Source organism: Crotalus tigris, unplaced genomic scaffold (assembly GCF_016545835.1).
Source record: "Crotalus tigris isolate CLP2741 ecotype Arizona unplaced genomic scaffold, ASM1654583v1 scf7180000024297.1652928, whole genome shotgun sequence".
Lineage (NCBI taxonomy): Eukaryota > Metazoa > Chordata > Lepidosauria > Squamata > Viperidae > Crotalus > Crotalus tigris.
Genome location: NW_024100470.1, coordinates 76,251 through 88,684, shown reverse-complemented (window position 1 = coordinate 88,684; position 12,434 = coordinate 76,251). Strand labels below are relative to the sequence as shown.

Here is a 12,434-nt window from a genome sequence, read left to right as displayed (position 1 = left end):
TTAAAATAATAAAATAAAATAAAATTGCATGTGGGGTAGTAAAGGTAGTCCTCCACTTACGACCACAATTGACCGCAAAATTTCTGCTGGTAAGCAAGGCTGTTGTTGAGTCAGTTTTGCCCCATTTTACAAACTTTCTTGCCACAGTTCTCAAGTGAATCACTGCAGGTGTTAAGTTAGTAACGTGGTTGTTAAGTGAATCTGGCTTGTCAGAAGGTTACAAAAAGCGATCATGTGACCCTGGGGCATCGCAACCTTCATAAGTATGAGCCAATTGCCAAGCATCTGAATTTTGGTCAGGTGACCATGATGATGCTGCAAATTGTGAGAAATGAGCATGTCATTTTTTTCCGGTGCCGTTATAATATCAAATGTTCATTAAATGAATGGTTATAAGTTGAGGACTATCTGCATTTTATCTCCTTTCTTGTATTTGGCAACTTTTAAGTCCTTACCCATGTTGTCCATTTCATCCAATTTCATATAGTGGATGACTGGTATAGGACCTGCTATAGTACAGTTACATCAGTATAGTCCAGGGGTAGGCAACCTTGGCTCTTTTATGACTTGTGGACTTCAACTCCCAGAATTCCTGAGCCAGCCATGCTGAGGGGAAAGGGAGAGTTTCCAAGCTGAGCCATGCTGGCTCAGGAATTCTGGGAATTGAAGTCCATGAGTCATAAAGGAGCCAAGGTTGCCTACCTCTGGATTATACTGATGTAACTGTACTATAGCAGCTCCCAAACACTATGAACACAACTGGTTAGCAGCAGATGGCCAAATGAGGATAAGATTACAAAGCGCAGTGAAAGCAAACGATTGTCTCAACTTCCCCTGGTCTCTCAAAGGGCCTTAAAGCTACAACTCATATCAAAGGTACCCTGTTGATGTAGACAGTTTGACATATGATAATTATGGCTGAACTCGTTGCGCTCTTTTCAAAACAATTTGCATAGCAAATACTAATTTATTTTAAAATATTTTTATATCAGAGGGCGCAATGGCTCAGCGGTTAAAGACACTGAGCTAGTCAGTAGGAAAACTGACAGCCTAGGTTCAAGGCCCCCAGCACTGCCTGGTGGGGAGAGCTCCCAGCTCCTGCCCACCTAGCACTTTTATTTATTTATTTATGAGACTTATATACCGCTTTAAGTGCGAGCACTCTCTAAGTGGTGTACACCAGTAAGCAATGTATGTATGTGTGTGTGTGTATGTATGTATATATATATATATATATATATATATATATATATATATATATATATGCCCCCAACAATCTGGGTCCTCATTTTACCTACCTCGGAAGGATGGAAGGCTAAGTCAACCTTGAGCCGGTGAGATTTGAACCGCCGACCTGCTGAACACAGTCAGCTAAAGTGGCCTGCAGTACTGCACTCTAACTGCTGCGCCACCTCGGCTCGGTTAAAGCATGTGTATGGGAGTAGATAAATAGGTTCCACTTTGGTGGGAAGATAACAGTGTTCCATGCACCTTGGCATATAGCCATCCTGGTCACTTGACCATGGAAGAATCTTTGGACAATGTTGGCTAAGAAACAGAGATGAACACTTCCCCCTAGAGTTGGACAGGGAAAACCTTTATCTTTACCTTTAGTTTTATATCCATTGTCATGTTAATCATCTCAAAGCAATGTACTGAGAGCAGTACCAATAATCCTGAGTGCAAATGCCAAGTAGAGAAGGTCGATCTACAAAGAACATCAAGAAATCAGTCTTTTAGCCCTATAAATGCAGGACCACCTTATCTGATGATCTTTGTCATTACTCCAACCTTTAAGAGAGGACAGTGATCAACTAGGTATCCTAGTCCCAAGCTTTAGCATTCTTTAGATACAAGGGCCTTGGTTTATAAGGGATTGTTGTTAGCATCACTAAGAGACATGGTTGTAAAGCCTAATGCCATGCAGCTGTGTCACTTAGTAACAGCAATTCTAGCAGTCCTAGTTGTTTTTGTTAAGTGAAGCCCTGCAGGTCTTTAAGTTAGGATCTGATTTGACTGCAACTTCCTGCTAGCTTCTCCATTGACTAAGCCAGCAGAAAATGTTGGAACTTACAGTCACATGACTGTAGCTCAATGTGATATTGTAAACGTGAGCTAGGCACTAAGTGTGAGGATACAGGGATAGCCAGAACTATGAGAACCTGTTATAAGGGTCATTTGTTCAGCATTTTCATAACTTTGAATTGAACAAATTGTTTTAATCTGAAGACTAACCTGTATGCCAGGAATGCGACCTTTGAACCTGGCTTCATTCATGTTTGCTTCAGCACACTTCAGTGTAGTTGCTTTGTGCATCAACTATGGTATTCAGACAAAGCCTTAAGATAGCCCCACATATAGTGTGTTATAGTAATCTTCTACTGTATAAATGCTTAGAACTAGATTATTCAAAGGATTTAGTTCATGCCCACATTGGCACTTGTCGGTAGAGAAAGCAAACTGTGGCCCATAGCTTGCATGATGCCCTCAGCCTCATCGTTGCAGCTCCATTAGATTTTCAAGGTTGCAATGCTTATTTGTAGGGGAGTAGGCAAAATCAGAATGTTTGCTCTTTAAAAACACTGCAAGCCCCTCAAATAGGTATGATATAGAAGTGGTAAATAAAGTTTTCCTGACATTTTGTTCATCTTTCAGTGGCTTCATAGACATTTCTGCAGATTTCTTGGCAATAGTAGAGTGGTAGTTTGCTATTGTCTTTTTTCAACATGTTTTTTTTTTCCGACTTCCCACTCTAAAGAGCTAAAGACCTTTTTTTCAGTCTCCCTCTAGCCAAGTCCGACTCTACTTAAACTTTTTGAGAAGAGACAAGATCATCTAGATATTACCATCTAATGTTAGCACTTCTGTTTTGAACCTTGGTTCAAATGAGCCAAATACCTGTTGACTCTTCCCAGTTCAGGTTGTAACTTCTTTTTTTTTTTTATTAAAAATTTTTATAAATTTTTACAAAAAGACAAAAAAAAACAATACAATACAATACAAAAACAAAGCAAAACAAAACAAAGCAAAACAAAACAAAACAACCCTTCCCCAACCCTCCCCAAAACCCCCACTCCCTCCCCCCCTGGAGCTTCCCAGAGCAGAATATAGGTTTAATTAAAAAAAGTTAAAAAAAATTATATGAAAAAAAAGAATATAACACTAAAATATATGTGTATATATAAAAATAAAAGTTATAAAAAAGCTAGATGATATTTTTTTATATCCAATTTAAATTGTATAAACTTTATCCATTTATCCCAAACAGCAAGAAATTTCTCTTGCGATTGTTCTTTTAAGAAAGCCGAAATCTTTGCCATTTCCGCCAAATAAGACACTTTAAGAAACCATTCCTGCAAAGTAGGCAAAGATTCCTTCTTCCAATATTGTCCTACTAACAGCTTTGCGGCTGTAATCAAGTTCAACATCAATATAACCTCCTTTGTATCACAATCAGTAACTATACCTAATAAAAATAATTGTGGAGTAAATTTTACCCTCCTTCTAAAAATTCTCTGAATATTCCACCATATCTTAATCCAAAAGGCTTTTATATTTCTGCACGACCACCAGATATGATAATAGGTGGCATCCAAACAACCACATCTCCAACATTTAGGCTGTAGGTCAGGGTACATAAAAGACATTTTTTGTGGATCAAGGTGCCATCTATAAAACATTTTATAAAAATTCTCCCTTAGATTCTGTGCTTGTGTAAATTTAACATTTCTCACCCAAATAGTTTCCCAAGTATCCAGTAGAACTGGTTCACCAAAATTCTGCGCCCATTTAATCATACAATCCTTAATTAATTCTGTTTCTGAATCCAATTCCATTAGAACCCCATAAATTCTCTTAATATGAGTTTGTCTTTGATCCTTCACTTGCTTAATAAGATTTTCGTCTTCTCTGAGGAAACCCACCTTACAATCCATCTTCCATCTGTCTACTAATTGCCTATATTGAAACCAAGAATAAATAATATTTTCATGTGCTAGCTTTTCCAATAGTTTTAACTGCCAGTTTTGTCCATCCCATCTAAGTAACTGTGTATAAGACACCGTATCCATTTTGACACCTCTTTTTATCCCCTCTATCGCATGCCAAGGTATAGCCCATAATGGTATTTTAAAATCACTTTTATAATATTTTCTCCAAACCCTAAGTAAAGAGATTCTTATAATATGAGATTTAAAAGCCCGGTCCACTTTTTTATTAAATATTAAATAGGCATGCCAACCAAAAAGTAAATCCCATCCCTCCAAATAGAGTATCTCCAAATTTGTTAAATTTACCCAATCACTAATTAATGTTAAAACCACCGCATCATAGTATAATTTCAAATTCGGTACCTTGAGTCCACCTCTCTCACGGGAGTCTTGCATGATTTTAAACTTTACCCTTGTTTTTTTCCCTGCCCAGATAAATTTGTTAATACCTTTCTGCCATTCACTTAAATTAATCTCATTCTTCAAAATCGGTAACATTTGAAACAAAAAAAGAAACTTGGGTAGAACATTCATTTTTATCACTGCAATTCTTCCCATGAGAGATAATTGCAACTTCTCCCAATTCCTCAAGTCTTTCTGTACTCTAACCCACAACCTTTCATAGTTATTCTTAAACAATTTTGCATTAGAAACAGATAAAATCACCCCCAAATATTTTACCTTATTAACAATTTCAAAACCCGTCAAATTAACCAAAATCTGCTTCTCCCGAATAGTCATATTTTTAGGTAGGATTTTAGTCTTATTAACATTAATCTTAAAACCCGAAACCAAACCATAATGATAAGTCAACTGTAATAACTTTACTACAGAATAAGTAGGTTGCGACAAAGTAACCACCAAGTCATCTGCAAAAGCTCTTAACTTATATTCTTTTTTGTTAACTTCTATTCCTTTTATTTCCTGCGACTCTCGAATTTTAATCAACAATATTTCCAATGTTAAAACAAACAGCAACGGTGATAATGGACATCCCTGCCTAGTACCTTTCTCTATTGTAAAAACCTCTGACAAACCTCCATTAACAATAAGTTGTGCCGTTTGTTTTTGATATATTGCCGTAAGAGCTTGTAATATCTTTTCACCAAGATTCATCTCTTCTATTACTCTTAACATAAAATGCCAATTCAATTGATCAAAAGCTTTTTCAGCATCTAAAAATATCAGCCCTGCAGAAACTTGATTATTCTTATCTAGATATTCTAATAAATTAATAATTTGTCTAGCATTATTTTTCATGTACCTACCAGTTATAAACCCAGATTGATCCTTGTGCACAAGATGATGCACAACCCTCATAAGCCTATTTGCTAAAATTTTTGCAAATATCTTATAGTCAATATTTAAAAGAGCTATAGGTCTATAATTCTTTGGTAAAGTAAGATCTTGATCCTCTTTTGGGATCAAGGATATAAAAGCACTACGCCATGAAGGAGGAATCTCTGAGCCCTGTAAAATATTATTAAAAAGATCACCTAATGGTTGAATCATCTCTTCCATTAGAGCTTTGTAATAAACATATGTCAACCCATCCGTGCCCAGTGCTTTCCCTGGTTTCAATTGTTTGATTGCTATCGCAATTTCCTCATTAGTAATTAAACCATTAATTTCATGTTTCTGGTCCTCTGTCAGTTTGGGAAAGTTGGCCTCACTTAAATATTTATTTATATCTAAAATTTGCACATTAGTAGATTTATATAATTTTTGATAGTAATCTAAAAAAGATTTCTTAATCAATTCCTTCTGATACACTAGTTTACCCTTATAGTTTATTTTATCTATTATTCTCTGTCTCTGTTTCTTTCTTAATTGATAAGCCAACCATCTCCCTGGTTTATTAGCATTACAAAATGTATTTTGTTTCATAAACAATAAATTGGTTGCGGATTGATCCGCCATCAACATGTTAAATTGTGTTCTTAACAACTTTATAGATTCTTTAATCCTTTCATCTGAAGGATTTAAAACCAAAAACTTTTCTTTTAATTTGATCTCATCTTCCAATTCTTTACGTTTCTGAGTCTGCTTTTGCCTATGAAAGTTATTCATTTTTATCAAAATCCCACGCATAAATGCTTTACCTGCATCCCATACCATTGACATTGAAGTCCCCTTATACATATTCAGAGCAAAATAATCCTTTAAACACTCCTTTAACTTTTGAACATTCTTTTCTTGTCTAAATAAGTTCTCATTCACCCTCCAGGATCTTCTCTCCTCTTTTTCTTGAGTCAGCTCCATCCAAACTGGACTATGATCCGTCAGCGATCTAGGAAAAATCTTTACATTCTTTACTCTATTATATAAATCTGTTGTAATCAAAAAGAAATCAATTCTTGAAAAGGATTGGTGTCTATCTGAAAAGAAGGTAAAGTCTCTCTCCTCTTGATTACATTCCCGCCAATAATCCCTTAGTTCCCAGTCCTCTTTCATGTCAAAAAAGGCTTTAGGTAGTTTTGCCTGTTTAAAAAGAGGAGAAGGACCTTTCTTGTCCCTTTGTATATCTAGGACACCATTCCAATCACCCATTAATATCACGGATCTATAGTCCAGCAAAGTTATTTTTTGATGTAACAATCTATAAAATTGTTCCTGTTGCTGATTTGGTGCATAAAGTCCCACTATAAGTATTTTCTTACCATATAAACCAAGTTCAATCATTACATATCTTCCTTGGGGATCTGATTCTACCAGACAAGCTGGTAAATTTTGCTTCACATAAATAACCACTCCCCCCTTTTTCCCAGGAGCTGAAGATACAAAATGAGATCCCAGACGGGCGTTAACTAAATATTTTTGATCTTTAAGTAAAATATGAGTTTCCTGTAGGCAGATAACATCATTATTATGTTGCTTTAAGTAGTAAAAGATTTTCTTTCTTTTCTGAGGGGAATTTAGACCGTTAACATTCCAGGTCAGAAACTTTGCCATCTCCCTTGACCAGGAGCCTGGAGAAGACTACCTGGAGGTCTGCCATTGCTGTATGTGTTGCAGAACTCTTGGGTCTTGCTCCTCCCACTGGCAATGAAGCACTTTCCGAAGAAGATTCTTTAATTTCTTTCTTTTGTTGCTCCTTTTCCTTACGTCTATGTGCTGCACGGGTCATCCTCTGCTCTTTAACCTCTGTTTGACGTTGCCATTCAGCTTGCATCTTCCCAGCAGAGATCAGACCTAATGTTTCAGGTTGCTGTTCCAGCTCTTTACCACTCAAGAGCTTCTGAACAGATGAAGCTGACCCTGCACCCAGGACCGTATTATAAAACTCTTTAGCTTTGGCAACCGTGTTCAGCCTGTGACGCGTCCCCGCATGGCTCAGAGTATTACCCATCAGGATCTCCCATCTGAATGGCATCAATCTAGCTTTAAGCTCATTAGCTAAAAAAGCAAAATCTTTCCTATTTCTTAGGATTTTTGATGGGATATCCTTTAGAATGATAACATCTTGGGCAGCAATCTGGAATCTCTTATTATAAAAAGCTTGTATAATTTCATTACGCAGAGACTTCTTTGTAAAATAAATCACAACATCTCTAGGCAAGTTCTTCTGCTTTGCAATCCAGGAATTAACTCTATAAATTTTTTCCACTTCTCTGCGTAATTCTCCTTTATCCATATTCAAAGCAACAGCTAGATCACTAAGCACTATCTCCATCAAATCTTGATTCATGTCCTCCTTCAGACCCCTGATCCTCAGGGCGTGCTCCATCTCCCTATACTGAGACATAAGGATATCTTCTTGTGAAATCTCCATCTTCCTTTCCATATCTTGAAATTTATCCTCAAAAAAGTCAACTTTGTCTGCAACTTCCTCCACTCTCGAGTCCAGCTTCACCACCACAGAAGCCAAACCTGATAAGGCTGTAACTATATCTTGCCGCATAATAGTATTATTATCCTCTAATGAATCCTTCATTTCATTTAATTCCACTTTAATTTCAGATTTAATCTGTACAACAAGTTGCTTCATTTCATCTCTAATTTGAGATACAGCATCTCCCATTATGTCTTTAATCTCTTGTGCAGACAGGCCTGGCAGAGGAGGGGAAGGTGGTGGCTGGGTCGGTGGTACATGTTTAGGTTGTTGTTGTTGTTGTATAGTTAAAGTTGTGGGAGAGGAAACCACCTTGGGTAGTATAGAAGGCGGTTGTCTCTTTGAAGCCATTTTTTAAAACACAGTTCTATCTTCCCTTCTCCCCCCCAAAAAAGGGAAGGGGGAGATAAAAATTAAAAAGAACAAAAATACTGTAATCCTTAGAATTCCGAAAAAGAAAAAAGAGAAAAAATCAAGAGAAAGATCCAAAGCTGAGAACAAGGAAATCAAAAACAGTCATTTAAGTCCATTACCTTCCAAGAAAAATAAGAACAAAGAGACAAAGAAAAAAAAAAAGCCGAACACTTTCAAAGCGCCATCTTTTTTTCTCTCTCCGTGCCAGCAAAAAAGAACAAAGGAGAAACAACCAAAACTAACTAGAAAAGGAAAATAAAACACTAAACTATAAAAAGAAATCCTTTAAACCGCTCTGTCCGCTTCAAAAGTTCACCGAGACTCTTTAACCGCGGAGATAGAAGCGGCGGTTCCTTTTGCTTCCGAAAAAGCAAAAACAGCTGGGAGGCGGAGATCAGCAGGAGCTCCGAGGGAACACTCCTTCCACCCCCTCAAGGAAAAAATCCAGAGGGGGTTCAGGTGTTCTACCTCTACTCCTGCATTCTCTACCCCTTCCCTTTGCCCGGGAAGGGGATTCCGAACCGCGGGCCAGCTGATGTGCGCTGTGCTCCGCGGCTCTGACACCTTCCCAGCTGGACGGCTACAAAGTAGCCGCCATCATCGCCGCCACGTACCGGAAGCTCCCGTAACTTCATTGTCATGTCTCCTATAGACCCTCAAACTCCCTGCACATCTCCACCTCTCCCCTTGCTTGTCTTTTACTAACGCTTCTGGAGACAGGATATGACTCTCCACTCAATGAAGATAAGAGGGTTCATTCAAAGCACCGCTAATTGAGACAGGTGTGAGGGTTATCCCAAAGATGTGAGAGATAGGTGTGAGAATTATGCCTGCCACATGCAGATTTGGGATGCTGTTTGTTTCTTTTCCACATACTAAGCGTTATACATGAACTAAAACAGAGGAAGAAGGACACAGCAATAGAACTCTTACACTTGTTTTTAATCTGCACCAGCTCTTCATCTTCTTCACAGGGAGTCTTCAAGTTAAAACCAAAATTGAGCCCAAAATTTGTGTTGCGAAGTGAGACAGACGTTCTTAAGTGAGTTTTGCCCTATTTTACAACCTTCCTTGTCATAATTGCTACATGAATCACTTCAGTTATTAAGTTAATAACATGGTTGTTAAGTGAATCTGGTTTACCCAATGACTTTATTTGTCAGAAGGTTGCAAAAGGGGATCACGTGACCCAGGGACACTGCAACTGTCATAAATATGAGCCAGTTGCCATGGGTCTGAATTTTGATCATGTGGCCATGGGGAATGCTGCAACACATGTATGAAAAATGGTCGTAAGTCACTTTTTTCAGGGGTGTTGTAACTTTGAATGGTCACTAAATGAACAGTTGTAACTACTTGTATATTCTACCCACCCACCCATCCATCCATCCATCCACCCATCCATCCATCCACCCACCCACCCACCCATCCTCTATTAATATTATTCAGTGTTCTTCTCTAAGACTTAGTTATGTTTTTGTGATTTTTTCCCCTTACAGCTAAGGGTCTTCAAGCTTGCAAAATCTTGGCCAACCTTAAATACGCTTATTAAAATAATTGGAAACTCAGTGGGAGCATTGGGAAATCTTACCCTTGTTTTAGCCATCATTGTCTTCATTTTTGCGGTGGTCGGGATGCAGCTTTTCGGAGATTTGTACTACAAGAATGTCAGCAGAATCAGCAGCAACGGAATGCTACCCCGCTGGCACATGAAGGACTTTTTCCATTCTTTTCTAATAATCTTCCGCATCCTTTGTGGAGAATGGATTGAAACTATGTGGGACTGCATGAAAGTCGTTGGTCAGCCACTGTGTCTCCTGGTGTTTCTGCTGGTCATGGTGATTGGGAACCTGGTGGTAAGTACTGCAAAACATTTTGGGGTGGGCGGGGTACGTTCCACATCTTCACTACAGCTTCTACTTTCCAGGGGCTGAGTACAGGTAGTCCTCAATGTACAATTACAATAGAGCCCAACATTTATGTTGCTAAGCAAGACATTTGTGAGTTGCATCCCATTTGCTAGCAAATCGTGAGTTGCATCCCATTTTCTGGCCTTTCTTGCCATTGTTGTTAAATGAATCACTACAGTTTTTAATTTGGTCACATGGTTGTTAAATGAATCTGGTTTACCCATTGGTTTTGCTTGTCAAAAGTTCACAAAAGGTAGACACGTGACATTGGGACACTGCAACTGTCATAAATATGAGTCCGTTGCCAAGCATCCAAATTTTGAACCTGTGACCGTGGGAGTGCTACAATAGTCATAAGTGTTGAAAACAGTTGTTTCAAAAATGCTTTTGTCAGTGCTGTGGGAACTTCAAATGGTCACTAAATGAATGGTTGTAAGTCGAGGATTATCTGTACAAGAATTACTCTAAGAATTCCATGGCTAAAAGATGGGACGTAGTTTCTTCAGCAATCGGCAATCTTCTATGCATTGCATAACTACTTCTTCAATCAGTTATAAAGATTTGCAGGTATTGCAAACATAAAATCTTTCCAGAATGATTATGAATGAGGAAAAAAATAGAATAAATATATCCTTCATGGTTGCCAGTCCTGAGGGAAACCAGATTCTCCCTCACAATCCTTGTCCTGTTCCAGGAAACTTACTTCCAGTAGGAAAAGTAAGGATGGAGATTGTGTCAACAGGTGAACTGAGGGAAAACATTGTCAGTATGCAACATATAATAATAATAATAGTAGTAAAGTTGGAAGGGACCTTGGAGGCCATCTAGTCCAACCCCCTGCTCAGGCAGGAAACCCTACACCATTTCGGACAAATGACTGTCCAGTCTCTTCTTAAAAACTTCCAGTGTTGGAGCATTTACTGCTTCTGGAGGCAGGTTGTTCCACTGGTTAATTGTTCTCACTGTCAGGAAGTTTCTCCTTAGTTCTAGGTTGCTTCTCTCCTTGATATGCTCTTGGGGGATAATTTTAACAGCCATCTAGTACTGGATTCAGATAGTACAAATGTATCTATTGTCTTGTCTTATAATTGATGATACAGCTGTATGTTGCACTCATATTTCTGCTTTTGAAACATAGCACGATGTGTTAAGGGTCTGGGACAGATATTTTACCTCAGTGTGTTCTGAGGTTATTAACCTGCCAGTAGGCCAAATCTAAAATGGGAGCAGTTGATGAGGCCTCTTCCAAAAGTCACATTGCTATTTAGAACACACTGTGCCTCAGCTAACCACAGTATATTTGTATGTCTGTATGACCAAATGGTTTTACTTATCATGTCTGGAGAGTATCAGATCATCAAAGTTTACATCAACTTTGCCTCTGCAACTGGAACCATTTCTGATATGTTAGAGCTGTGGTGGTGAACCTACGCTACATGTGCCACTGGTGACACGCAGAGCCCTCTCTGTGGGCACACACACCATCGCCCCAGTCCTAGGCCTTCAGCTGGGTTTTATAAAATCTTTTCGCTTTAGGCCTCCACCACTCTGTGCAAGAAAAAAAAAGTTCAATCAATCAATTTCAACTTCTTGTGGGGAAAAAAAAGATCTCCCAAAGTTAGAATTGATGGATTGAACTTTTTAGTCCCACCCAGTCTGCCACTACCACTGCAGCCACCCTACCCAATTGACCATGCTCACCCAATTGGCCACACCCATCCAATGGGCCATGCCCACCCACAATACATAAGTGGGTTTTGGTTTGCAGTTTGGGCACTCGGTCTCTAAAAGGTTCACCGTCACTGTGTTAGAGATGGAGGGGTCCTTGGCGTTCTCTGAGCTTGGTTGTTTTCTTGCAAATGTTTCATCACATGTTACTAGGTAATATCATCAGTAATGAAACATCTGCAAGGAAATAACCATGCTCAAAAAGCACCCTGTCATTTCAGCCCTGAACTGCAAATATTTTTCTTTATGTTATAATTTGCCAGAACAACAATTATTTCAACAAACATCACCTAGTGTAAAATCCAAGAAATGCAAAGAAGCCTATTAAAGTCATAAGAAATGTGGGAAAAAGAAGCACTGGAGTTAAACTTAACCTACAGGCAGTTCTCAATTTACGACCACAACTGAGCCCAAAATCTCTGTTGCTAAGTCAAACAATTGTCAAGAGAGTTTTGCTCCATTTTACGACCTCCCTCACCACAGTTGTTAAGTGAATCACTGCAGTTATTAAATTAGCAACATGTTTTTTAAGTGAATCTGGCTTCCCCATTGACTTTGCTT

At 38.5% G+C, this 12,434-nt stretch overlaps 1 protein-coding gene across 7 annotated transcripts in view; it reads left to right on the top strand.

The window, feature by feature from the left end:
* The window catches only part of LOC120299446 (sodium channel protein type 5 subunit alpha-like), a 289,877-nt gene that overhangs the window by 239,833 nt on the left and 37,610 nt on the right, over positions 1-12,434 (top strand). For 6 of the 7 annotated variants that reach the window (XM_039324298.1, XM_039324297.1, XM_039324295.1 and 3 more), the window contains one exon: positions 9,735-10,091. The exons of the other annotated variant lie outside the window; for it this stretch is intronic. In XM_039324298.1, the coding sequence (XP_039180232.1) occupies positions 9,735-10,091 (357 nt within the window). The remainder of the gene's footprint in view (positions 1-9,734; positions 10,092-12,434) is intronic. 7 annotated transcript variants of the gene reach the window in all.